This window comes from Myotis lucifugus, unplaced genomic scaffold (genome assembly GCF_000147115.1).
Source record: "Myotis lucifugus unplaced genomic scaffold, Myoluc2.0 scaffold_60, whole genome shotgun sequence".
Lineage (NCBI taxonomy): Eukaryota > Metazoa > Chordata > Mammalia > Chiroptera > Vespertilionidae > Myotis > Myotis lucifugus.
This window is the reverse complement of record NW_005871108.1, coordinates 5,335,624-5,362,000: the sequence shown is the minus strand read 5'-3', so window position 1 is coordinate 5,362,000 and position 26,377 is coordinate 5,335,624. Positions and strand designations below refer to the sequence as shown.

The 26,377-nt window shown below is 51.4% G+C and overlaps 3 protein-coding genes across 9 annotated transcripts in view; 2 read left to right on the top strand and 1 right to left on the bottom strand.

Annotated features, from left to right (window-relative positions):
* CPNE1 (copine 1) overlaps positions 1-1,133 on the top strand; it is a 39,641-nt gene extending 38,508 nt beyond the window's left edge. For all 7 annotated transcript variants that reach the window (XM_006089467.2, XM_006089465.2, XM_006089466.2 and 4 more), the window contains 3 exons: positions 78-211; positions 349-585; positions 790-1,133. In XM_006089467.2, the coding sequence (XP_006089529.1) occupies positions 78-211; positions 349-585; positions 790-930 (512 nt within the window). In that variant the 3' untranslated portion in view covers positions 931-1,133. The remainder of the gene's footprint in view (positions 1-77; positions 212-348; positions 586-789) is intronic.
* Positions 1,134-3,869: 2,736 nt separating this feature from the next.
* Positions 3,870-8,190, bottom strand: SPAG4 (sperm associated antigen 4). Its single transcript, XM_006089462.3, is given in 13 exon segments — positions 3,870-4,148; positions 4,248-4,337; positions 4,823-4,990; positions 5,374-5,489; positions 5,658-5,733; positions 5,936-6,044; positions 6,165-6,187; positions 6,490-6,533; positions 6,748-6,809; positions 7,006-7,072; positions 7,338-7,442; positions 7,801-8,074; positions 8,076-8,190. Coding segments are annotated over 13 exon segments (1,320 nt in total). The 5' UTR covers positions 8,112-8,190; the 3' UTR covers positions 3,870-3,998.
* Positions 8,191-11,013: 2,823 nt separating this feature from the next.
* Positions 11,014-26,377, top strand: part of LOC102438714 (fer-1-like protein 4) — a 30,941-nt gene continuing 15,577 nt past the window's right edge. The window contains exons 1-22 of the mRNA XM_006089461.3: positions 11,014-11,092; positions 11,366-11,421; positions 11,815-11,903; positions 12,000-12,099; positions 13,465-13,556; positions 13,747-13,788; positions 14,079-14,243; positions 14,772-14,832; positions 14,953-15,084; positions 15,338-15,400; positions 15,479-15,563; positions 15,790-15,949; positions 16,047-16,230; positions 16,319-16,505; positions 17,421-17,779; positions 18,172-18,280; positions 18,468-18,639; positions 18,737-18,857; positions 19,274-19,374; positions 23,546-23,633; positions 23,710-23,826; positions 25,181-25,333. Of these exons, the coding sequence (XP_006089523.1) occupies positions 11,014-11,092; positions 11,366-11,421; positions 11,815-11,903; positions 12,000-12,099; positions 13,465-13,556; positions 13,747-13,788; positions 14,079-14,243; positions 14,772-14,832; positions 14,953-15,084; positions 15,338-15,400; positions 15,479-15,563; positions 15,790-15,949; positions 16,047-16,230; positions 16,319-16,505; positions 17,421-17,779; positions 18,172-18,280; positions 18,468-18,639; positions 18,737-18,857; positions 19,274-19,374; positions 23,546-23,633; positions 23,710-23,826; positions 25,181-25,333 (2,715 nt within the window). The remainder of the gene's footprint in view (positions 11,093-11,365; positions 11,422-11,814; positions 11,904-11,999; positions 12,100-13,464; positions 13,557-13,746; positions 13,789-14,078; positions 14,244-14,771; positions 14,833-14,952; positions 15,085-15,337; positions 15,401-15,478; positions 15,564-15,789; positions 15,950-16,046; positions 16,231-16,318; positions 16,506-17,420; positions 17,780-18,171; positions 18,281-18,467; positions 18,640-18,736; positions 18,858-19,273; positions 19,375-23,545; positions 23,634-23,709; positions 23,827-25,180; positions 25,334-26,377) is intronic.

Here is a 26,377-nt window from a genome sequence, read left to right as displayed (position 1 = left end):
AGGATGGGGTGATGTCAGGCCTGGCTCAGTCCCGAGTGTACCAGTATTTTATAGTGTTTTTTGCCCTTCTTCTCTAGGTATCCAGGGTATTGTGGATGCCTACCGTCAAGCCCTGCCCCAAGTTCGCCTCTATGGCCCCACCAATTTTGCACCCATCATCAACCATGTAGCCAGGTTTGCAGCTCAGGCTGCACATCAGAGGACTGCCTCGGTGAGGATTGTGGGAGTTAGTGGTGGTGGTGGGATGGTCTCAGTCAGTGGCTCCTTTGAGGGCTCTTGTCAGTGTGGGAATGTGTGGCTGGGGTGTTTAAAAGGTCTGACTCAGTATATGAATCCGCTTGTCCCCAGCAATACTTCGTGCTGTTGCTGCTAACTGATGGTGCTGTGACTGATGTGGAGGCCACACGTGAGGCTGTAGTTCGTGCCTCTCACCTGCCCATGTCAGTGATCATTGTGGGTGTGGGTGGTGCTGACTTCGAGGCCATGGAGCAGCTGGATGCTGATGGTGGACCCCTGCGTACACGTTCCGGGGAGGGAGCTGCCCGTGACATAGTGCAGTTTGTGCCTTACCGCCGCTTTCAGAATGTGAGTGGGGTCAAGCTTGGGGACAGACCAGATCTGGGAGTTTACCCTTCTACCTTTCCCTGATGTAAGAGGTTAGAGATACCCTTTCATCTAAGTCTGGGGCAGGGTTGGGTGTTGGGTTTTATATCCCTTCATGGGTATAATATGTAGGCCTTGGGAAGCTGTTATGGGCCCCCACTGACCTTGCCCCTCTTCTCTGGGCAGGCTCCTCGGGAGGCATTGGCACAGACTGTGCTTGCAGAAGTACCTGGACAACTGGTCTCCTACTTCAAGGCCCAAGGTTGGGCCCCCTGCAAGCCGCTTCCACTCCCAGCCAAGGATCCTGCACAGGCCCCTCAGCCCTAGATTCTCCTGGAGGGTAGGTTGTGGCTGGTCCTCAGCCCTGTGTCCCCAAGGTCCATATGCACCAGCGCCCACCCCTGCACACACTCCTCAGTGCTAGCACTTTATATTTTATACTTTTATATTTGCTCCTGCTATTGCTGCTCCTGATTGTACCTTTTTGCCCCTGGAGCCCCTCATTCAATAAAGATCAATGATGACCACTGCTTTGTCAACCACTCTGTGTGTTTTTGGGTGGGAATCTGCTATTAGCCATGTTTGCTTCTCTCTGAGCCTATTGTTGACTTTAGGGATTGAATAAAGGATGCCTCTTACATAATAGCCTCACTCAAAGAAATAGGGTATTTCTACCCAGATATCTAGGGACACTGACTCTATTTTTGAAAATACAAAGATTGAATGTAAACCAAATACCCAGCTTGGCCTGCCTCAGAGCAGAACTGAGCTGGGAACGCAGGACAAGGTGGAAAGTATTAGGGGAGGGATGGGCTTTAAGATGGAGCAAGGGCTATGCTAGATCTCCTGGGGAAGGAGCAGTGGAGTTCTCGTCCTAAAATAGGCCACAAGCCTGAATTGTTTAACAGCATTTACAGGGGCATTTCTGAAGGATTTGTTCCTTGAAATGGAAATGTTAAGTCAGTATATTTAAATATTTAATATCGTGCCCAGCCAGTATGGCTCAGCAGTTGAGCATCGACCCAGGAACCAAGAGGCCACAGGTCAGGGCACATGCCTGGATTGTGGGCTTAATTCCCTGTGGAGGGCATGCAGGAGACAGCCATCCATGATGTTTCTCTCTCATCAATGTTTCTATCTCTGTCTATCCCTCTCCCTTCTCTCTAAAATACCAATAAAAACATTTCTTTAAATTTTTAATATTGTAAATTGCCCTCGATAGCAAGGGTTTTACCCCTTCTGTTATTTGAAAGGCAATAATAATAATATAAAATAATTTAGTTAGGAAGGTTAGTTATTTCATATGTTTTTGTGAGTTTTATTTTTTTAAAATGCATTGATTTTAGAGAGGAAGAGAAACAGAAACATCAATTTGTACCTTGGCGTATGAATTTTATTTCTTATGGATAGCCTATTTATAGGTTTGTACTTTTAGTCTTTTAATATATTTTTATTGATTTTTTTAGAGAGGGGGGAGAGAAAAACATCAATGAGAGAGAACCATCAATCCGTTGCTTCTGCATGCCCCCTATTGGGATCGAGCCTGCAATCTTGGCATGTGCCCTGACCAGCAACCTCTTGGTGCACTGGACCACACTCAACCAACTAAGCCACGTATTTATAGGTTTTTATAGCCTTTATTCTATCATTATTCAGTTCTTTCTTTACATGTTGAAAATATTTCTTCCCAGGACACTCTTTGTTTACTGTATAGTATCTTTTGGTTTATAGAACTCTTTTCATATGGAAGTTAAAATTTTTTTATGTATGCCAGTCTAGTTTGCTTTTTTTTTTTTTTAAATCCTTATCCAAGGATATGCATGATTTATTTATTTTAGGGGAGGAGGAAAGGAGGGAGGGAGAGAAAGAAACATTGATGTGAGAGAAATATCGCTTGATTGCCTCCCACCTTCACCCTGACCAGGGATCGAACCTGCAACCTTTTGGTGATTGGGATGATGGCCAGGGCAGTCTAGCTTGCTTTTAAAGAAATTAGTCATATATCATTAATCACTTTCTATAACATTACCTTATATTACCATTTCTATTGGCTACATATAATTTTTGTAACATGATTTATCTTCTTAGATGCTATTTTGAGTTTTTTTCTTTATAAACCGTGTGATTAATATTTTTTAAAGTATTTTCTTTGGCCCTGGCTAATGTGACTCAATAATTGGTTGGGCATTGTCCTGTTCTCTGAGAGGTTGCTGGTTCTCTATTTCTGGTCAGGGCACATGCCCAAGTTGTGGGTTTGGTCCCGGTCAGGGTGCATACAGGAGGCAACTGATGTTTCTCTCTCATATTGATGTTTCTCTTTCTCCCCTCCCTCTCTATAAACCAATAAAAATATTTTTAAAGTATTTTTGATTACATCTGTATATCCTTTGGATCTATAAAGATGGAATTGCAGTGATTAAGAGTATACAAATTTTAAGGCTTTTGGTTCCTATTGTGAAACTGCCCTCCAGAAAAGCTGTATGAGAGTTCATATTTCTAATTTTAGGCTTGAGGCCATTTGAGAGAAACTTTTTCCTTTGTCTTCAAATTACAAAATACCCCCCAAATTAACAGATGGATATGTGCTCCAGTCCACTTCCTAGAGGGTTACCATTGTTAATAGTGCGTATATTCTTCCAAAACATGAACACACGAGGAAGGATTTTAACAGCCAAGATGCTGTCCCCTTTGATGACTATCCCCATCCTTTATTCCTCTAATTCTTTTCTAATGAAGAATTCTTGGATCAGTAAATGAATTGCCGTTTCTGGAGCATCCTCTCTTTCCTACCAGGCTTCTTGAGGGCAGAGACTGGTGAACACTAGACCATCTGTACTGAGCCTAGTATTGAGTTGGGCACTGAGGTCTCAGTGAAGATAACCTGAGTAGGGGCTACGAGGCCTGCATCAACTCTGACTTAGATGCTTCCTAGAAGTCCTTAAGCCTCAGTTTTTGAGTGTTTACCTGAGGAAAGGAAGCTTTCCCAGAGGGTGAGAGTGGGAACAGGTTCACAGCATGGCTTCAGGCTGACTGGCAGCTCTGCAGTAAAAGGGTGGCCTCTGGAGGAAGGTGGGCTTGGGTGCCTCTGTGATGCTGTTCCTCCCTAGGTATATGACCTTGAGTGGTCTTCCCCTCTGTGGTTGTGAGGATTAGTTAGATAATGTTTGTAATGTCCAAAGTACCATCTCTTTTACATGGAAACATCCATAAATATGCACTGCTACTACTATATTGACCTGGACTTCTCCAAGAAAAGAGAGACTGCATTGGGAGGTAGACCCCCTATCATATTTATATACCAAAGGCAACCAGAGCTCCCAACAGACTCTCCAGCACTGATCCAGCTCCAGCTTCTTTCAGCACAGACCTCCACTCTATTTTAACAATCAGCATGTTTAATTGGGCCCCCCTGTGGCACTGTCCCCTGCTTCCTCCGTGGTTCTCATGCCATGGGCTCGGACTCGATACAAGCATGTGAAATGGGGGTGACCCCAGTTGCTTAGAATCTGTATCTTCACCTTGGGAAAGGCAGTTGGGGGGTCATTCTGGGAAGACAAATGGATTGTGCCAAGGACTGCCTTCCTCCCCAATCTTCCCTCCCTGTTCCACTCCCTTGGCACCCTCATCCTCAGAGACAAACACACCTGTAGGTGGAAAGTCTGAATCTCAGATTTCTCCATGTCGAAGGTGAATTTCCCCAGGAAAACTTCCGTCTCATCATCAACCTGGAGGCCCTGGTAGATGAAGAGTGAATGAAGGAACAGTGAGGCACAGGTGGAGAAAGCAACTGGAGGACCTACTATGTGTGTGTTAGTAGCTGTATGCAGTCTCTTACTTATGTTTTGGTGTTGGGACAGTGTAGCGTGGAATGTGGGCTCAGAGAAACCCGGCTGCAATTTGTAGTCTGGCCAATTAACTGTGTGACCTTGGGCAAGTAAGGTCCCCTTTCTAAGCATTACTTTTCTCATCTGTACAAGGAACATAAGTTGTGTAAATGCAAGGAGATAAAGCAGAGTTAGCGCTCATTAAACCACAATGAGTATTTGGATATGGTTGTAATGACTTATAACCTATGGCAGCCCTGACAGGCAAATGGTATCTCCAGTTTATAGATGCAGTTTATAGATGCACAAGTGAAGACGCGTTGGCACCAGTTTTCATGAGTGCCTGGTGCTTTCTAAGCAAAATCCCCCACCTCCTTGGCCTCAGTCCCACTCACATAGACTGCGAAATCGCGGGGGGCGCTGTTGGCCCCCCCGGTGTGTGCCACACTGGGAGGAGGATGCTGCAGGGTAATGTCGCTCAGCTGCACACGACCCGGCAGCCGGATCACCACCTGGCCCTGGTCGCCCTCAAAAGCCCAGCAATTCCCAGGGAACACATCTGGCTGCAATCGGACAGGACAGTCAGTCGATCAGAATCCGAAGACCGAGCGACTTTGCCCTTCTCCAGCCTGAGCATGGGTTCACAATGGCAGCTTCCGCCTGGCTCAGTCCTCCACCTCCACCTCCAGTCCGAGCACCTGCTTAGATAGAGCCTTCCCCAGTCCCCAGTCCCGTCCCCAGTCCCTACCTCTTGCCGGGTTTCTCAGCAAAAGGAGCTTCAGCCAAGCCAGGTCCGGCCTTCAGCCCGGCCCATTGGCCCCGCAGGGCCCCGCCTAGGCCACGCCCCCATCTCGGCTCAGCTAGGTCCCACCTCCAGAGAGCTATTGGGTTCATTCCCCAGCGTCCCGCCCCCAGGCCCGCTCCGGGATCCGTGTTCCAGGCCCACCTCCAGGATAACCATGGGCGGCCGCGCATAGTTCCAGAAGCTGAAGCGATTCCAGAAGTAGGCGCTGTTTGCGTCCTCGTAGTCACGGGATGTCTTCTCTAAGTCGATGGAGGCTCCTGGAACAGGGGAGAAGCAACCACTCAGACTCCCAGGCCGGACCAACAGCTGGGTCAGGGTCTGTCGGAGGTCGGACTCCTAGGGTCGGTCATCTGTAAAGGTCTATGTCAATGTCTGCGTCTTTCCGTGTCTCTGTGTCTCAGTTTCTCAGTGTCCATGGGTCTTACCCACAGAGCTCAGCGCATAGTCGGGTTTTCGAACAAAGTCCTCATTCAACCTCTGGAATACGAGCTTGGCCACTCTCTGAAAAGAGGGAGGACGGGGCTTGCGGGCTGGTTTTATAGTTGTCTGGTATGGACTTTGTGGCCCCGAGAGAAATCACGAAGTTGGGGCTCTGGGGCAGGGCTTTAAGGTTCAGGACCCAGCGAACGGGGCTGTGCAGCAGGCGGAGCTCTTGGACACCCCTGGGCCCTGGCTGTTAAGAGTAGGATGCGGCAGGGCTCACCTCGCTGTTGGCTGCGCGAACGCTGGACACCTCCTTGTGGAGTTGATCCAGCTCGGCCTGCAGCTGCTGCAGCTGCTGCCCCTGGGTGCGCACGCGCTCGTGGTACTCGCTGCAGGCAGGAGGTTGGCACAGTGTGGTTGGCTCCCTGTTCCCGGGACACTTCCCGTAAGCCCCTCCACAGGAGCACCTTTGAGTCCCCCAATTCCACACCCCAGGTGCCATCTTTCACCTTATAGTCAGCATCTCCGGTTCCTATTGGAGGGAGGGACAAAATACAGCGCTGCTCAGTTCCCACCCACCCCCTTGTCCCACTTCAGTCTGAGAGCAGCCAGACTCCAAGGGCCTTCCTTTTGAGGACTGCCATCCCCTCCCCTGACCTTCCAGGACCCCTCAGAGACCCTCAAGCACCTCTGGACACAATCTCAGAAATCTCCTATTTATATCCAGCCCTTCCAGCACTGTCCCCTCCTCCAAGCAGCCCAAGGGACACCCCACAATCTCCAGTTTCATAGCCCGCCACCCACCCACCCCAGGACACAGTTTCCCAGACTCACACTCTCCAAAGGAGGGACCAGGTACAGGAGACCCCACCAGAGTGCTGGAGAAAGAGGGGGGTGGTCTCAGGGGAAGGGAGGGGAAGAGGGTTTCTCTGGCATAAAGGACAATGAAGAAGAGGCTGAGGGGTTTGAGTCTGAGCGGGGACTACAGGGCTCTGAAGGAGACTGCGGAGAGCTGAAGGGGCAGAGGGCTATAGGAGAAAATGCGCCTGGTTTGGCTCCAAAGCATCCAGGGCTGGGGCCCAGGGAATTCACCTGTCAGAAAGAGGCTCAGCAGTGACACAGCCGTGAGCAGGAAGCGAATGGAACAGACTTCCCTGAAGAACCGGAGGGAGGCTGAGGCCCCAGGACCCTAGTGAACCCCACAGCCCCCACCCCAGGCTCTTAGATCCAGCAACTCCTACGAACACGGCTCAACCAGGTCTGAATTGGCTCAAACCTCAGCCGTGTGGGGCCCGCTCCCCACCTCCTCTCAAGAGCAGCCCCTGGGGCTCCCCCTTTCCTCCCTCTGACCTGTACACAGTGACCAGCACCTCTCCTAGCAGGGATAAAAACACGCTCAGCACCTGGAAAAGTGGGTCTGGGAAGAGGAGAGGGGGTTCAGAGACGACGGGACTACGGCTTAGAGACGGGTAGAGAGGAAGAGGGTCGGGGCAGGAGAACTAGATGGGAGCAGAGAGAGCGAGTTCAGGCTCAGAGAAGGTGGACCGGGCTCAGAGAAGGGGCTGCCGACTCAGGCATGGGCCGAGGACGAGAACGGAGAACCGGGGTCTCGGCGACAAGAACTGGAATTCAGGGAGGGAGGCTGGAGGGTGAGAGGGGATCCGGGCGAGCCTGGCACGTACTCAGGAAGCTCTTGAAAACCCGCGGGGACCGCATCTCCTGCCTCAGATCCAGGGTCGAGAGAAGGTTGAACCGCTCCTCAGAGACAACGGGAGAGCCAGCCGGTTCTGCGGGAGCCCAGGGGCTCCATTGGGCCTTGCGCACTGCGGGCTCATTCTTTCCCCGAGACCCAGACGCAAGCTGCCCAGCCCAGAAGCGGGCAGTCGCTCAGGCTTGGGTCCCACCGCGTCCCCACCCAGGCCCCGCCCCTCGGGCCCGCCCTCACATGCTGGTCCCGCCCCCAGTGGTAGGTCTGGGTTCGGCCCCGTCCTCGGTGGTCACTCTGGCTAACAGAGGCCACGCCTCCTCGGTCCCCAGTCACAGGCTTTCTCCTCTCGTCCCGGGGACGTCCATCCCGTGCCCAGCCCGGCCCGGTGTGCCCCCCGTCCCCTCCCCCGGCTTACCCGGGTTCGACCCCGCCCGCACCCGAGGCCCCGCCCCTCACGGTTGCCGCGCCTTCGGCGGTCGGCGCGCTGTGGCTCCGCAGCGCCGGCTTCTGCCGAGAGCTTCCGGCCCGCGCGGTTCCTCCGGGCACTCCTGAGCTCAAGGCGGGCTCACCGCAGCTCGAGCCCTGGGCTCTCCTGCCCTCGGGCTCCCCGGGCCCCGGCCCAGCTGACCGATGGCCGCTGCTGTCCCCCGAGGTGGTGCTCACTGAGCTGTTGCTGTTGTCGCTATAGAAGTTGGGCGTGTGCTTGTGCGGGGGACGCGGCCGAGCCCGGGCGGGGGCTCCGCCGCATCCTGACTCTGCGCCGGCGCCTCGCGGACGCCAAAGTCGCCGCCGCCACGCCAAGCCCTCGGCCCTCCCTCCGCGGGTGCGCGCCGCCGGGACCCACGGAGCCTACCCACGGAGCCTGCGTGCAGCCGGCGGGCCCCGCAGCCAGACCCAGCCCTCTCCCGTGTTTCTGAGCCCGTCCGCTGACGTCATAGAGGAGACCGCGGAACGCCGTGACCCAGCGTCACAGAGCTCATCGTGACGTCGCTGGGAGCCAGGGCAGCCTTATTCTTTCCCGTGTTAAAGCCAGCAGTGACATCACGGCACTTCCCAGAGCACCCTATCCGACACTGCACTCGGCTTAAAAGAATTCCTATCTTCCTACATCCTCTGGCACCTTCCACAGGCTTAGCATGTAATAGGCTCCCAAATATTTATGAATGAATGAATGCTAAGCAGGGCAAGGGATCTCCCAGGGGACTTCTAAATAAACGTCTGGTCTCTTTTGCTTTGCAAACCCTTCAGGCCCCTCCTCTCATCCTAGTCACGAGGCCTTGAGAACTCTAACATCAGGGGATCTGTAGGTCTCTCTCTCAGACCTATATTCGCCAGGGGTCTGTGGGGTGAAAATTCAGTACCCGCCCACCAATCATCATACCCACGCGAATCGCAGGGAAGGGAATGGGGAAATCACAGATGGCCACAGCCAAGAGACCAGAGGTTCACAGACCCCTGTGCAGCAGCGTATAGAGATTCAGGTTCCCAGGTGCACCCTGAGATTCTGCTTCAGCATCTCTAGAGTGGATAAAATGCAGGAATGTGCATTTTTATTTTTTAAATATTTTTTATTGATCTCAGAGAGGAAGAGAGAGGTAGAAACATCAATGATGAGAGAGAATCATTGATCAACTGCCTCCTGCATGCCCCACACTGGGGATCAAGCCTGCAACCCGAGCATGTGCCCTGAGTGGGAATTGAACCGTGTGAACTCCTGGTATGTAGGTCTACGCTCAACCACTGAGCCATGCCGGCTGGGCAGGAATACGCATTTTTAATGACCACATGTGTGGTCCTGATTAAGGCCATTCTTTGCAAGCAATTCAGTGATTCCTGTGCACGTTGCACAGCTAGGCACACAGGTCCAGAGAGGGGAAAGGGCGTGCCTAAAACCACACAGTGGGTGATAGAGATTAGAATTTCAAAACCCAGTACTCTTTCCACTACATCCCATCTTCTTTGGAATATTAGAAAGTGGAAGTGGCAGTTCTTAGAGGGGTTGAGGCCGAGAGAGGGTCTAATCTTATCTGCTGCAGCTGTCCCATACATACCTTACACGAAGGCCAAACTGAACAAATCACAGATCCAGGAACACACCCTGCATTCCTCCGTACTGCCTGGATAGCCATCTCTGCTCAACTCCTGTCCTCAACGCCCATTTTAAAGGCTCCCTCCCCAGGGAAGCCCCTCTGGCCTCCCTCCTCCAAGCCACCCAGCCTGACTTGTTTCTGTTCTGATGGGGATTGCAGTCTTTCTAGGTCAGTGGTCGGCAAACTGCGGCCCCTTGAGTGTGGCTCTTCCACAAAATACCATGTGCGGGCATGCACGTACAGTGCGATTGAAACTTCGTGGCCACACTCAAGGGGCCAAAGAGCCGCATGTGGCTCGCGAGCCGCAGTTTGCCGACCACTGTAATTTAGGCTATGTTTGATGTTGGAGTCCACAAAGCTACTGGAAGACAGAGAACACGCCCAATTCATCTCTGGCTGCAAACCCTTTCCCTCAGGGTGTCATAGCACAAGTCCTGCCCATAGGAGGTGCCATGAAGTAGAATGATTAGGTGGATGGCCATGAAATACACTCAGAACATAGTTATTGTCACCCACTGGTTCAAGACTACAAGATACATTAATTCCTTCATACATTTAGTAAAAGTACTACACATCTGTTTAGGGATTATTGTCCTAAGCTAGGAGTTCTATGTCCAGAAAAATGCACATGTGCTCAATATTTTACAGAGAATTTTAAGAGTTTGCTGACTCCCTGGAGCTCATCTATAGTCCCACTAGTAAACCTCAAGAACCTCTGGCTTCTGGTTAAGAAGTGCTTTTGCACCTGTTATGTGCAAGCTAAGGACATATTCAATCACTTATTAATTCAATAAATGTGTTGAGTGCCTACAGTACTAATGCTGGGGGCTACAGGATTCATCTATTAACCCACCCATTTATTCAGCCAGTGTTTTAAAATATATATAAACTATATATATAAACTATATATATAAACTATATATATAAACTATATTGATTTTTAGAGAGAGAGGAAAAGGGAGAGAGAGAAACATCAATGAGGGAGAAGTACTGATTGGCTGCCTCCTGCACACCACTTACTGCGGATCGAGCCCACAACCCGGGCATATACCCTGACCAGGAATCAAATCAGTGACCTCTTGGTGCACGGGTCAATGCTCAATCACCAAGTCACACCGGCCAGGCTCAGTCAGTGTTTTGAGGGTCTACAATGTAACCAGAGAATGAGTTTGGCATTGAGGACAGAGAGGTGAACGAGGCACTAACTACATGAGGTCCCATGCCCTGAAGGCCACATAGGCTAGCTGGGCCAAACTAGGGTGCTATCTTCTCCCTTTGCCTCCATCTCCACTGGGTCCCAGCTCCCGCCACACAAGAATGCAGGATGGAGGCTGAAGGTGGTTCAAGGAGGGAGGACTGAGCTGACCAGAGGGACCTTACACCCATCTCTCAGTCCTCCCACTCCTTCCCCACCTATGACCCCCAAGCCTGCTGTCGGTGTGTTTGACTAAAGGGCAGGGATTGCTGAAACCTGCTGGGTGAGTCCAGTGACTCAGAGGCGATTCAGGTGTGTGGGAAGGTGGGCAGGAGGGTAGAGGTAGAGCCAGTGGCCCTGGGACGATGGCTCTGACTGTGTGTGTGCGGCGACTGACGGGGCTGCCAGGAACTCATGACCGACAAGTGAGGCTCAGCTTTCGGGGTGAGGCTTGCAGGGGTGTGCTAAGAATTTTTGGAACTGGAAAGCTCTATTCCCATGGCCCCCAGACCCATCCCTGGGTATCTCTATAGCCTGTTCCCTGTCTTCTTAGTCCATACCCAACTCTGTGCCTCAATCCCTCTCTATCTTCTACCTTTCTTTAAAAGTGAGTCCAGGGGGACTGGACTCTGGGCCAAGGAGTGTGTGTGTGTGTGTGTGTGTGTGATTTTTTTCATGGGGAGGGGGTGGTAAATGACTAAATTCAATTCTGAGCAGGTTTTACCCAGAAAACAAGGAGAATTCACTGTGGCCAAGAAGCAGATATCGGTGAGGTCAGTGAGGTTGAGTCCTGGATGGGGAAAAGCTGGTCTGTGTCCCATCTAAGTCCATCCTGGGGTTGGAGGGTTCATTCCTGGGTTTTGAGAGGTATGGTCTCAGGAGGTGGGGTCAGTCTCAAGCTTGAGAGGTCAGACCCAGCTTGAGACAAATCAGAATTAAGATGGGGGATTTTGATTGATCGTTTTCCCAGATCAGCCTAGTTTGGAGTCAACCCCATGTTGGGGCCGGGGCGTGGGTGGGAGGGGAGATTCCAGGTTTGAAAAATCAGTTATAGGTTGGCTTCAAGTTTGGAGGGTTGGCTCCTGTTTCAAGGTTGGGTACAGGCTCTGGACTGGGGGTAAGGGTCAGCCCAGCTTTGGGTGTCATAAGGTTCCTCCTATTCCCAGCTGTTCCGTTGGCCACACTATGGGGCTCCGCTGGCTGGGGAGTGTCTGTCTGTGCAGGTGGTCAACTGCAGCCGTGTGTTCAGCTCCAGGTGAGTAGGTCTCGGGAAGTCAAGGATGCAGGTGGGGCTGGGGGTGGCTTGGGGCCATTCTCCGGGTCACTCTTCTGCTCCATGCCACACCCACAGGTCTCTGGGGACCCTGGTGATTTCCTTACAGCAGCTACAGATCGCTGGGCATTTGGTGCTGCAGGAGGCCCTAGTGGATAAGAATCTGCAAGTGTCCCCGGTGAGTCCCACCAGTCCCTAGCCTGCCACCCCCAAGCCTCAGAGTCCCTCTAAATCAGCGGTTCTCAACCTGTGGGTCACGACCCCTTTGGCGGTCCAACGACCCTTTCACAGGGGTCGCCTAAGACCATCCTGCATATCAGATATTTACATTACGATTCATAAAAGTAGCAACATTACAGTTATGAAGTAGCAACTAAAATAATTTTATGGTTGGGTCACAACATGAGGAACTGTATTTCAAGGGCCAGAAGGTTGAGAACCACTGCATAGAAGATTACATTTCTCAGAGGGGGGAAACTAGACCCAGACAGAAGTGGTAACACCCCCTCCCCCCCAGACAGGGCTCCTTTCATTGCAGCCCCTGCTGAAGTCCCACGTGGGCTCTGAGGGTCAGGGATGTGACAATGGGGAAAGGTAAGAAGTACTGTGCTGCTTCCTGCCCCAGGCACAAGTCTTGCGGGAGACAAAGATAAAGTTGGCTAGATTTTCCTGGTGTGTCATGGGGGTCAGTAGAGCCTGGTAGAAATGGACCTGGGTTCAAATATCAGATCTACCATTTCCCAGCTGAGAACTTGAACAAATGATTTAATTTTCCTAGGCTGTTTCCTCATTTACATTCTGTGGAATCATACAAAATGAGCTTTTCATTCAGTCTGTCATCATTTGTTGAACTGTCATCATAAGCCAAGTGCTGAGCTGACCAATGAGGACTGAGTGGTGAACAAAGCCAGATAATTTGCTCTCTTAGAGCTCCGTAACTAAAAGAGAGGCAAATATTAAACAAATATCCACACAAATAAGTGTAAAATTGTCACTGGCCAGTCTTATAAAAGAGCTGGTAGAGGGCTTGGAGAGTGTATAACAGAGGGATGTGGTCTATTTGGGGGTCAGAATAGGTTCCCTGAGGAAGTAGTGCTTGAGCTTGGGAATGAAGGATGATAGGAGTTAACTCAGAGGAGAGATTGTTCCAGGCAGAAGAACTGGCATGGGCAAAAGCCGAGTGCCCTGACAATACATAACTGGAGGGCAGGGCAGGAGCAGATCCCTAAGAGATGGGGCTGAAAAGGTTTGCATAGGCCAGACCATGCTCGGCTGTGAAGGCCACAGTAATGGATTTCCAAGGGCATTCAGAGAATTTTGGAGTCCTGTTTGGCCCCTTCAAGAGATAACTTGCACATGGTAAGTTCTTAATAGGTTGTGAGTAGTCAATATTAGTAATGGTCAGAGAGGAATTACAAGTCACCACGGATGCAGGCCAGGAGGGTCTCTGTTTATAGGTGGAATACAAGGCATTGTCCTTGGGCTTCTCTTAGCCCCATGGCAGTTTGAGGGGCCCTGGAGCACACTGTGTATCTGGTTGCAGATCCAGGTGGAGCTCGACCTGAAGTACCAGCCCCCAGAGGGTGCAACTGGAGCCTGGGCAGAGGAAGACTTTGGGGCACCCACTCAGGACAGGTAAATCATTACCCTCCAAACCCAAGCAAGACCTGGTGGTCCCCACCCAGGTAGGCCTTGGGGAGGGAGACGTGGTACCCAGTTCCACTCTGGCTCTGCTGGATATGGTGACCTGGCACTCATGCTGCCCAGTTTGCAGCTCTGTAGTCAGGCCTGGCCCTTTCATTTCCTTCATTTTTCTTCTTCTCAGCTCGGAGCTGGTCATCCCCAATGTGGGTTTCCAGGAGCTAGAGTAAGTATATGGGGATGACCTTGGGTCACCAGGTCACTCTTCAGATTAAGAACCAGTGATGTGGGTCAGTTGTGGGGTCTGGGATGAATACTGGATCAATTCCAGGGTTAGAAGTCAGTCCCAGAATCAGGAGTCAATTCTGCAACTAGAAATGCCCCAGGTTAGGGGTCAGTCCTGGGATCAGTGGGGTTAGTCTCAGGATCAGAGGTCAGTTCTAGGGTCAGGGAAGTTAAGGGGGACCCAGAGATGTGTGACAGGTCCCAGACACCCTTGAGGGTTCTTCCTATCAGGCCTGGGGAGGCCCGGCTGGAGCGGCAGGCCGTGGCATTGGGCTGCAGGCTAGCTCGAGGCCTAGCTCAGCAGGACGATGAGGACAATGAGCTGGAGCTGGAGCTGGAGCTGGAAGATGAGCCTGATGTGGAGCTTTCTGGCGTCGTGTTCAGTCCCCTCAAGAGGTAACTTGTACACCCTGCACACCTGCTCCCACACCCTACCAGTGTGTCAACCTCACTCGCTCAGACATGCAGGCCTAGTGTCCATCCATACTCACAAATTCTTGGTTCCAGGATATGGGTGAGGAATGGATATCCTGGGGTTAATGGTCACTTACTCCTAGACATAGACACTGCCACATAGATACACACAGTGACACTGACTTACATACTGCTTACGGGACCCAGGTAGGTGATGAAAACTTGATGAGGGCAAGACATTTTGTCTCTTTGTCACTGCAGTGTCCCAGTGCCTAGAAGAGTGTTGGTGCATAGGAGGCGCTCAGTAAATCTTTGTTGAATGAATGAATGGTTTTAGGGCTCCAGGAATGAATCAAATTCTGGGTGTTGAGATGGGGGCAAGATGAGATCAGAAGGACTCAAAGTCCTAAAGTCCAGAGGAAGAGGAGATCTATCTCAAGCATCGAACAGGACTGTAGGTATGGTGGTGGGAGGACATGAAGTGACACCTGATCATGTCCCTTCCCGCAGCCGAGCCCGGGGCCTATCCCGAAGGGATCCCTTCCAGGTGCCCAGGGCCCAGGACTTCCAGGTACCACTCTCCCTGCAGGCCGTAACCCTTGGGAAACCACCTGCCCTCCACCACAGGAGGCTCCCCCCATCCCCCCCTTGGTAGGCTTCGCTTCCTTTTCTCCTCCTCTGCACCCTTCAGGTGGGGGTCACCGTGCTGGAGGCCCAGAAGCTGGTGGGAGTCAACATTAACCCCTATGTGGCTGTGCGTGTTGGGGAGCAGCGCCGAGTGACCGCTACACAGCGCGGGACAAATTGCCCTTTCTACAATGAGGTGGGTGTGGCCAAGATGGTGGGAGGCCTAAGAGAATAGATGGGACCCAGAAGAAAGAACTGTCTGCAGTGGGAGCATGGCCTAGGAGGTGGACTTGAGCCAAGTGCTAGGCCTAAAGGGTGCAAAGAGGAGCCATGGGGCGGGGGGTGTAGGTGTAAGTAGAGCATTTCTTTGCAAGAGGCAGAGCCCAGCTGGTGTGAACCTTTCCCATATAACCTTCTCTCATCTTTCTTGTTTCCCCACTTCAACCCAGTACTTCTTGTTCGAATTTCATGAGACCCGACTTCACCTCCAAGATTTGCTGCTGGAGATTACGGTGAGGGGGTTGGGGTGAGAGGTGTCTGTCAGACAAGGGGGGATGCCGAACCTCCAGGACTAACGCCACTTTCCTCAGGCTTTCCATTCGCAGACCCTCCCCTTTATGGCCAACCGAATCGGCACCTTCAGGATGGACTTGGGCATTATCTTCGATCAGCCAGGTACTGAACCCGGCCCTCATGGAAACTTATCTGCCAGGACAAGAAAGTGACCTGTCTGGGCACTGATCCGTGTCAGACAGCAGTCGCTTCCGAGCGCTGACCTCCACGCACTCCTGCTCCTCCCTGCGGAGCGGGACATGAACCCCAGCCCTGTCTACCACTCGGATAAGCGCCCCACGTATCTCGCTTTTCTCCTGTGACCCCTGGCCCGCCCCTCCGCTCCCAGATGGCCATTTCTACCAGAAATGGGCTCCGCTGTATGACCCGCGGGACACTCGCGCCGGGACCAAAGGCTTCGTCAAGGTCACGTTGTCCTTGAGGGCGCGCGGTGATCTGCCTCCTCCGCCGCCACCCCTGGGCCCCGGGCACAGTTCAGACATCGAGAAGTGAGCCGGGGCGATGTGGGGGGAAGAGGAGGATGGGGCGGGGCCTCCGGGACGTGAAGGGGCGGAGATTCCGGCTTCTCAGCGGCCCCTCCCCTAGGAACCTGCTGCTGCCGCGCCGGGTGCCAGCGGAGAGGCCGTGGGCGCGGCTGCGCGTGCGAGTGTACCGCGCGGAGGGGCTTCCGGCGCTGCGCCCGGGGCTGCTGGGCAGCCTGGCCCGCGCCCTGCACGACCAGCGCGTCCTCGTGGACCCCTATGTGCGAGTGTCTTTCCTGGGCCAACAGGTCAGTCCCTCCTGTCCCCATGCGGCCGAGGCGCAGACCCGCATCCCCATGCTGACGCCCCGCCCCCTGTCCTCGCCTCCGCGCTCAGGGCGAGACGTCGGTGCGCGGAGAGGCGGCGGCGCCCGAGTGGAACGAGCAGCTGAGCTTCGTGGAGCTTTTCCCGCCGCTGACGCGCGGCCTTCGTTTGCAGCTGCGGGATGACGCGCCCCTGGTGGACGTGGCCCTCGCCACGCACGTGCTGGACCTGAAGCAGATCTCACACGCGGGCCGTGCGGGTGAGCGCATCTGGGGGGCGCCTGACGCTTCCACCTGGGCCCGGTCTGCCCTGGATCCCGCCCCGACGGGAACCCCCATCCTTCGCTCAGAAAGCCAGGTCCACCCACAGGACTAATTGTGCTCCACGAGAGCGCCGCCCTTCGGCGACTCACCTGTGGCCCCCAGACTACAAACCCCACCCTGGGTTGGCTCCGTTGACAGAATCCTAACGAAAGCTGCGCATCCAGTAACCACTCCAGCCCTGTGCTCCCTACAGATTTACACGGACAGAAGCAAACCCACATTATCCGTTCACCCTAGCCCCTAACGGGATCGCCTGTGGCTCGGCCACAATCCTGACTCCACCTCTCCACTCCTGGTTCCCCTAGAGCAGCGGTTCTCAACCTGTGGGTCGCGACCCCTTTGGGGGTTGAATGACCCTTTCACAGGGGTCACCTAAGACCATCAGAAAACACATATATAATTACATATCGTTTTTGTGATTAATCACTATGCTTTAATTATGTTCAATTTGTAACAATGAAAATACATCCTGCATATCAGACATTTACATTACGATTCATAACAGTAGCAAAATTACAGTTATGAAGTAGCAACGAAAATAATTTTATGGTTGGGGGTCACCACAACATGAGGAACTGTATTAAAGGGTCGCGGCATTAGGAAGTTTGAGAACCACTGCCCTAGAGCCTAGACACCAACTGTTGGCAGCACCTTGGAGCTGAGCTGGTTTAGAAGTTCTCCGAGGTGGTGGTCCACAGCTGTCGTCCGCAGCTGTACACAGACTTCCCTCCCAGAGGCCCAATCGGACACCCCCTACCTGGAACTTGCAGGAAATGAGTGTAGTGCATAGATTGACTTAGTACCCACCCGCCCCGTGTACCTCTCCAAAACACTGCTCTTGTCCCCCACAGCGGGGTTTAACCCCACCTTCGGTCCAGCCTGGGTGCCTCTGTACGGCTCGCCCCCGACTGGGGCACTCCGGGATGGTCTTCAAAATCTCAACGAAGGCCTGGGCCAAGGCATTTGGTTCCGGGGCCGCCTGCTGGTGGCTGTGTCCCTGGAGGTGTTGGAAGGGAGAACTGAACCCGAGCCTCTCCAGGCCCCACAGGGGTCCAGGTTGTCCAAGCTCATGGGAAAGAAGAAGAAAGCCAGGCGGGGCCAGACCCCAACGAGGATTCAACAGCACCTGGATGCCAGCGCCAGCGCCGGTGGGCCTGAAGTTCCCAGTGCGATGGAGGTGGAAGTGGAGGAATTGCTGCCACTGCCAGAGGTGGGGGCCAGAGTTTAGCAAAGGAGAGGGATTACCCTCCGCTCTGGAGTGTAACTGGCTCCAAGGCATTAGATACAGAGAGTGTATGTGTGTGTGTGTGGGGAGGGGGGGGCGGTCTCAACTGTGGGACCTGGGTGAAGACTGCAGTTCGTGTGGCTCTTGTATATATACGCTTGTGGGGAAGCGGGACTGATCAATCCGAGGTGGGCCAGGGAGAATAAGCCCCAGATCCAGTGGGTTAGGGCTGCAGGGGCGGAGAGGGAGGTGGGATACCTGTGGTGATTCTTCCGGGGCCTTGGTTACAACATCTTCCTGTGGGCATTTTGGCCAAGCGTAGTCTGGGCTGTAACCTGGGCGGGTGGGCCTGACTCCAGCCTGACTGTCTTCCCCAGAATGCCCTGGCGCCCTGTGAAGATTTCCTGCTTTTTGGTGTGCTCTTCGAGGCCACCATGATCGACCCTGCCATGGCCTCCCAGCCCATCATCTTCGAGATCTCCATTGGTGTGTGGCCTAGCTGAAACCTCTGAGGGTCATGGGTTTGAGGGTGGTCACCCTTGTTCCAGACTTAAGGCTCCTGGAAGGGGCAGTTAACCTTCAGTAAGGGGTAGATGCCGATTTCTATTGAGGCAGAGGAGGGGTCAGCCCCTCAGCCAGGTGCCTTCTGACCCTTGCTGTTCTGTCTGGGCAGGTACCGCAGGCCGGGAGGAGCAATTGGGCCGAGGGCCCAGGACCCGGGAGGGAATGGAGGGCGGGGAGGAGGAGGCGCAGCCGTTGCTGGAGTCTGAGGTGGGAGTCAGGCTGGTGGAGGAGGAGGAGCTGGGGACCCCTGCTCAGCGGCCTGAACCCATGGATGGCAGCGGGTGAGTGTTCCTTGTCGCTAGAAGGAGGGCACTGGGAGAACCCCAGCGGCCCCAGGACTGCCCCTCACCGCCTCTGCTCCTCTTCGCCCCGGCCCAGGCCATACCTATGCCTGCCCCTGCGTCACCGCAAACCGTGCGTGCGTGTGTGGAGCCGCTGGGAGAACCACACATGGCGCCTGCACAGCAGTAACTGTGTGCGGAAAGTGGCCGAGAGGCTGGTGAGCGTGAGGCGGGCGCCCACAGGGAGAGGCCGGGCCATGGGGGCATCGGGGAGACTGCGGTCTTTGAAGGGAGCTCTGGAGCTGGGCTAGTGGGTAGAGCAACAGGGAGCCAGGACCGGTGTGACTGATGCAAGGCCAGACGGTCAAAGGGCACAGCTCGAGCCTGCACTGAGGAGACCAGAATTGTGGGAGCTCAGGGATCAGGAATTGTTGGACCCAGGAAGGGGCCAGTGAAGGGGGATCCCGCCCAGTAGGGGTGCTAGAAAAAACAGATCCACCAACCTCTTAAAGACAAAAATGGGCGGGGCGAGGAGGTGCGATGTGAATGGGGGTCCTGGGGTGGGGAGCGGTCTAAAGAAGGTCGGAGTCTGGGACTCCTGACTCTGACCCTCTCGCTCGGCTCCGTTGTGCAGGACCAGGGGCTCCAGGAGGTTGAGAGTCTGCAGCGCAGGCCAGGCTCTGGCGCCTGCACACGACTCAAGCAGGCGCTGGAAGAGCTGGTGGCTGGGAGCAGGTGAGCTGAGAGCCTATCTCTGCGCCAACTCCAGGGTGGTGGCTGTTTGGACCCAAGGGCAGAGGGAAGCTGCGTTTACTTAGCTTTACAGAAGAATGAGAAGGAGATGATTGTCCCTATGGAGGAAGCTTGATGGAAATTATTGGGGATTAGATCAGTCTCCCCCAATAAACTTGCTTTCCGACCCTTGCTCCTAGAATCCTACGCTTTTACTCCTCTCCTCAAATGTCCCCTGCTCCTTTCCTCCACACTCGTCCCAGCTAATAACCTCTTCTCCGGTGTCATAGATAAAAGAGAAGCCTCACCTTCCTCCAACCAGCCTACTACCTTTGCCAATTTCTGTATCCATCTACTCTCCTTCCTTCCTGCTACATCGCAGGAAGTAGCCTTGCTCCCATCGCACAGCTGTGATCTTGATTTTTTTTAAATATATTTTTATTGATTTCAGAGAGGAAGGGAGAGATAGAAACATCAATGATGAGAGAGAATCCTTGATCAGCTGTTTTCTGCATGCTCCCTACTAGGGATCAAGTCCGCAACCCAGGCATGTGCCCTTGACTAGAATCAAACCTGGGACCCTTCAGTCCGCAGGCTGACACTCTATCCACTGAGCCAAACCAGCTGGGGCTGTGATCTTGATTTTATCTCCTCTCCCTTACTGGAGGAATTAGTCAAGTGGTCCTTAGTTACCAGGTCATTATGTAACCACATACACTTGTCCCAGTCGCTTCCATCTTTGACCTTCACTAACCTGAATGAATTCTATAAGCTGTTCCAGGTATGCCAGTGTTCTTCTGATCCTCTTCTCAGAAGAGGTAGTAATCCATGTATTCAGTCAGTATTCATGACACCTACTGTGCCAGACACTGTTTTAGGCATCGGAATAGCAGTGAAAAATAAAAAGCATTCTTGCCCACCACAATTCCTGAAACTTATGTTTTGGTGGTGGTGATGGGGTGGAGGCTGGAAACATGTAAACAAAAAGGTAGAAATTTAAGAAGTATGATAAGGATAAGTGTTAGGGAGAAAATGAAGGAAGTATTAGAGAGCAGTGTTGCAATTTAAAAAGGGGGGGGGCAGTAGGCCACTGTGAAGTTGACATGAAGAAGATGAAGGAGCAAACCATGTCTGTAAGGCTGTTCCAGGCATAAGGGACAGCATGTGGAAAGGCCCTGAGATGAAGCATCCCTGGTGTGATTGAGGAGGAGCAAGGGAAGCAGTGTGACTGCAGCAGAGTGAGCAGAATAGATAAGGCTGGAGGGTGTAGGGGGAAAGGAGGAGGATGGTTAGAGAAGAATGTGGGAGCTGCGTAGACCATTGTCATGACCTTGGCTTCTTCTCTGAGTGTGATGGAGAGCCACTACTAGTAAAGGTTCTGAAAAGAGAAGGGATGTGCTCAAACTTATCCTTGAAAAGAACCAGTGGGGGAGGGATGACGTAAAAGGAATCAGAGAGATTATTAAAGAGGGCATTGTGAAAATCCAAGTGACTGATGATGAATTGAATCTAGGGTGGTTGCAGTGGACATAGAGGGACATGAATGGATTCAAGAGCAATTTTGGACTTTGGAGATGATACCTTAGGACTTGCTAATGGATATATATAGGGGATGAGGCAAATGTGCAAAGAAAAGTATTGAACGACTCCCAAGATGTTGGCTTGCACAATTATGTAGATGGTGCTATTTACTGAGCTATGGAAAACAAGAGAAGGTCTGATAGAATCGAATATCAGAAGCTCATTTTTGGATATGTTTACTTTGACATAAATGTTAGACTTATGAGTGGACATGTCTGACAGGCAGTTAGCTATATGAGCTGAGTTCTATGGAGAGTTCTAGGCTGGAAATGAAAAATTTGGAGCTGTAAATGCATAGATGGAAATGGATAAGACCATCTAGGAAGCAGAGAAAAGAAAAATTTGAGGACCTGAGAGCTCTAGCAGTTAGAGGCAGTGTGGAAGAGGAATACTCAGCCAAGGGCCTGGTCGTAGGTGGTCACTTTTCTGTCCTCACCTTAATCTTTCAGGAAGTCAGTGGGCACGGTTGACCCACCCTCCTTCTTGAAAATCTCTCTGTTAACTTTCATGACCCTGGTTTTCCTTCTGCATTCCTGACCATTTCTTCTCATCAATTTTGCCAGCTCCCTCTCTTCTTGACCTCTAAATGTTCCAAATGCTTCATTGTAAAGCTCTCTTCTTTGTCTTCATTCTCTCTATCTCTAAAAGAACAACCACATTTAATTCAATTTAATTTCTTGCTTGATTTTACAGTAAAACTAAACTATTTCCACTTTTATTTAAATGAAATGATTTTATTACAAAGATTATCCTTGGGCAGGGACATTTCAGTGAAAATTTTCCCATATCATATTTCACTATTTATAGCTTTAACCAATGTGGCTTTCTTTTGTGGCTGCTATTTCTACTAGATCCAATTTCCCTGAATCCAGTTTTGTGGATCTGAATCTTGTCAAGAAGATTTGATTCTTCTGTCAATTTTCAATCAATAGCAAATGTTTCTAGGTTCCTAGATTCCTTTTTGCTTTTGGAGCAAAGAACAGTAATAAGCTAAAAGTATAAGCTCTTGGATTAGTATTAGGTGAAAAATTTTCAGAGTCACATATATTTTTGAAAATTTCCATAATAAAAACTTAAATCAGTGGGGGTAAAAAAAATGTCCAAAATATGTTTCATAAAGTATTTTACTTTACCCAACAAACATTTTTTGAGCATCTACTAGGTGGCAGGACCTAAGGATGCAATGGTCATCAAAATGAAGTCCCTGCCCTGCCTTACTTCCTATCTAAAGAGACAGATAAGGCAGAATCTGAGGACAGAGAGTGGAGGGTTTTTTTAGACTAGATGACCAGGGGAGGTTTGTGAGGAGGTAACATTTGAGCAGAGACCTGAATGAAGAAGGCGAGTGAGCCATGCAAAGATCTAAGGCAGAACCTTCTAGCAGAGGGAGCTGCAATTACAAAGCCCCTAAGGCAGTAGTTCTCAACCTGTGGGTCGCGACCCCTTTGGTGGTCGAACGACCCTTTCACAAGGGTTGCCTAAGACCATCCTGCATATCAGATATTTACATTACGATTCATCACAGTAGCAACATTACAGTTATGAAGTAGCAACGAAAATAATTTTATGGTTGGGTCACAACATGAGGAACTGTATTTAAAGGGCCAGAAGGTTGAGAACCACTGCCCTAAGGGAATGGGTTTGGTGTATTCACAGAGGAGCAAAAAGGCCCATGTGACTGTAGGGTTTTGCATGAGAGGAGAGGAATGTTTAATGCAAAGAGATAAAGTGAGCCAGACGTGTAGGGCCTTTAAGCCATTTAAAAAACTTTGTTTTTTCTTCTGAGATGAGAAATCTCTGGAGAGGAGTGACATGGTATGCAAAGCATTGAAAAGATCACGGGATTGCTGTATTGAGAACGTGCTGTAGGAGAGGGGCCAAGAGTGGAAGTAGTGAGAGAAGGTAGGAGGTGGTTGCAATAATCCTAGGTGAGGAAGGATGGTGACTTGGACTAGAGTGGTCCTGGGGAAGGAGAAAGTGGCCAGATTCCAGATATATTTTGAAGGTAGAGCTTAAATAGTGTGTTGGTGGATTGATGTGGGATGTAAGAGAAAGAAAGAGCAGTGAAGAATGACTCTGAAATTTTGGAGTAAAGCAGGATTTTTTGGGGGGCGGGGGTGGTGGTGGAGTGGGGATAGTCATTGGAAATCACGCCCTTGATTTGGGCACGTAATGTTTGAACTATGTTTGGTCAATTTGTTGGAAATGTCAAGCACAACTCATCTGAGCCTTTAACATGCTTATGAATCCCCCAGGGTGTAAACATGCAGATTATGGCAGCAGGTGTGCCCTGGGGCTGACACTCTGCATTTCTAACTAGGCGATACCTTCCTGTTGGTCCTGAGCCACACTTTGAGTAGCCAGGATAGTAGATAGTTAAATACTAATGAGTTCTGGGGCTCAAAGGTGAGGTAGGCCTCAATGAATTTGGGAGTGGCCCTCCTTGGCTGAGGAAGAGCCCCTCTTTGAGAACAAGGCTGAGAGGGGCTGTGTGGGAATCTGGTGTGGGAGGCCTGCTCTGAGGGAGGTGGCCGTAAGGGTCAGTGTTCCCTCCTTTGACTCCCACCTGCACTCTTGCTCCTACTCACTGCAGACAGTTTTGCCACAGTGCTGAGCGCAGGACAATGACCCGGCCCAACACCCTGGACAGATGCCGAGGAAAACTGCTGGTGCATAGCCTGGTACGGGCCACTGGGAAGGGGGACCTTGGGCACGCAGCAGGGGCTCTCCGCTCATGTGCTTCGCCTACCCTTCCAGAACCTGTTAGCCAAGCAAGGACTGCGCCTTCTACGGGGCCTGAGACAGGGCAACGTGCAAGAGAAGGTGACATTGTCCAAGAAACTCCTGGCAAAACTGCGCTTCCTGGCCCAAGAGGTAGTGCCTTGCCCACCTGTTTCCCCACCCTGAATACCCTTTCCCTGAAGCTTTCCAGATGCCTGTTTGGCTCCAGTTTTCATGTGTTTGCTGAAATTACCCATCTTTTAACTCTGTGTACGTTTCCCATTAAATACTTTAGAATTTTTTTTTAATATATTTTATTGATTTTTTACAGAGAGGAAGGGAGAGAGATAGAGAGTTAGAAACATCGATGAGAGAGAAACATCAATCAGCTGCCTCCTGCACATCTCCCACTGGGGATGTGCCCGCAACCCAGGTACATGCCCTTGACCGGAATCGAACCTGGGACCTTTCAGTCCGCAGGCCGATGCTCTATCCACTGAACCAAACCGGTTTTGGCAATCCTTTAGAATTTTTATCACAATTCTTTTAATGTCCCTGTCCAATAATTCCAACACTTGGGTTCTACTTCTACCCTTTGGGGTCTACTTCTTTTTTTAAAAAAAAATATTTTTATTGATTTCAGAGAGAAAGGGAAAGGAAGAGAGAGAGATAGAAACATCAATGATTAGAAGGATTCATGGATCAGCTGCCTCCTGCATGCCCCCCACTGGGGATTGAGCCCTTGACTGGAATAGAACCTGGGACCTCTGAGTCCTCAGGCCGACGCTCTATCCACTGAGCCAAACCGGCCAGGGCTAGGGTCTACTTCTTTAAAAAAAAAAAATATATATATATATATATATATATATATATATATTCATATTTCAGAGAGGAAGGGAAAGGGAGAGATAGAAACATTGATGATAAGAGAGAGAATCATTGATCAGCTGCCTCCTGCACGCTCCTACTGGGGATTGAGCCCATAACCTGAGCATGTGCCCTGACTGGGAATTGAATTGGCGACCTCTTGGTTCCTGGATGGACGCACAACCATGGAACCACACCTGCCAGGCTATAGTTTTTCTTTTATGTTTATCGCTTTCTGTTGCCTGTGGTAAAAAACTTTGCTACCTCCAAGCCACAAAAGTACACGGAGTTAAAAGATGGGTAATTTCAGCCTGGTCAGCGGGGCTCAGTGGTTGAGCATCGAGTTATGAACCAGGAGGTCACTGTTCAATTCTTGGTCAGGATACATGCCTGGGTTGCAGACTTGATCCCCAGTAGGGGGTGTGCCGAAGGCAGCCGATCAATGATTCTGTCTCATCATTGATGTTCCTCTCTCTCTCTCCCTCTCCCTTCCTCTCTGAAATCAATTTCATATATATATATAAAAGTTGGGTAATTTAAGCCTGGAAATGGATATTTGGCCTGTCTATCCTGTGGAAGCTGTGGGAACATGTGGTCTCAGCCCCAAATCTACCTTGATGACCCAGTTCTCTGCCCACAGCCCCAGCCATCCATCCCTGACGTGCTGGTCTGGATGCTCAGTGGGCGGCGCCGTGTGGCCTACGCCCGGATCCCAGCCCAGGATGTGCTGTTCTCTGTGGTAGAGGAGGAACGAGGCCAGCACTGTGGGAAGATCCAGAGTTTGCTGCTCACAGTGAGTGGGTCCTGGGGGTGAGGGTGCTGGAGACTGGAGTGGGGAAAGGCTCATAGGGCAAGAGGTCATGAGGTAAAGGCCTGTGGTTCCCAATTGGGGGGGGGGGTCCCAAACTCCTTTATTTTAAAAATATTTTTAAATTAAACAATTTTAATTTTTTTTCTGGTTAAACCTCACCTGAGGACATTTTTAGAGAGAGTGGAGGGAGGGAGGGAGGGGAAGAGAGAGAGGGAGAGAGAGAAAGAGAAACATCAGTGTGAGACAGACACATGTGCTTCCCACATGCACCCCAACCCGGGCTAGGGATTGAACCTGCAACTCAGGTGCGGGCTCTTGACTGGGAATTGAAACCGTGACCTTTCGTTGTGCAGGCCTACACTCTAACCACCGAGCACACCCGCCGGGGCAAATTTATTTTAATTTCTTACAATTTTTACTTTTTTACAAGTATACCCAAACTCTTTTCACTTATTCAAAAGCCAAAAGGAGATTGTGCCTTTACCCAGGCCAGCTCTGATGTGAGATAAACAAATTTTGTCGGCTCTGGACCTGCAGGGGCCCTTTGCTGACTAGGCTCTGACAGATGGACATGGTAATGAAAATGGGAGCGTGATTACAGTGGGGCCTTGACTTACGAGTGTCCCAACTAATGAGTTTTTTTTTTTTTGAGATACCAGCTGTCTCTCGGCCGATTTTTTGCATTGAGTTGACAGAGTAATTTGAGTTAACGAGCTCCTTAATGAGCTCCTTACTCTCGGTCTCAGAACAAATTAAACTCGTAAGTCAAGGCCCCACTGTAATTAGCTCCTTGTAAGTACAGCTGGTTTGAAGGCAAAATATTTCTAAAGGAGGTGTCCCTGGAAAAGATGCCCACAGGGATCCCGATGGTGAGAAGCTGTGACCATTGGGATGAGGGTCAGGGGATCCAAACGTGTTTGGGATGTGGGGACAGAGGGAGTGAGTGTGGGGATGGGAGTGTGGAGCTCAGAGTGTCGTTTTGGGGTTGGGGTATAGGAAGTGACAGTGTTGGGCCAGGAGGAATAT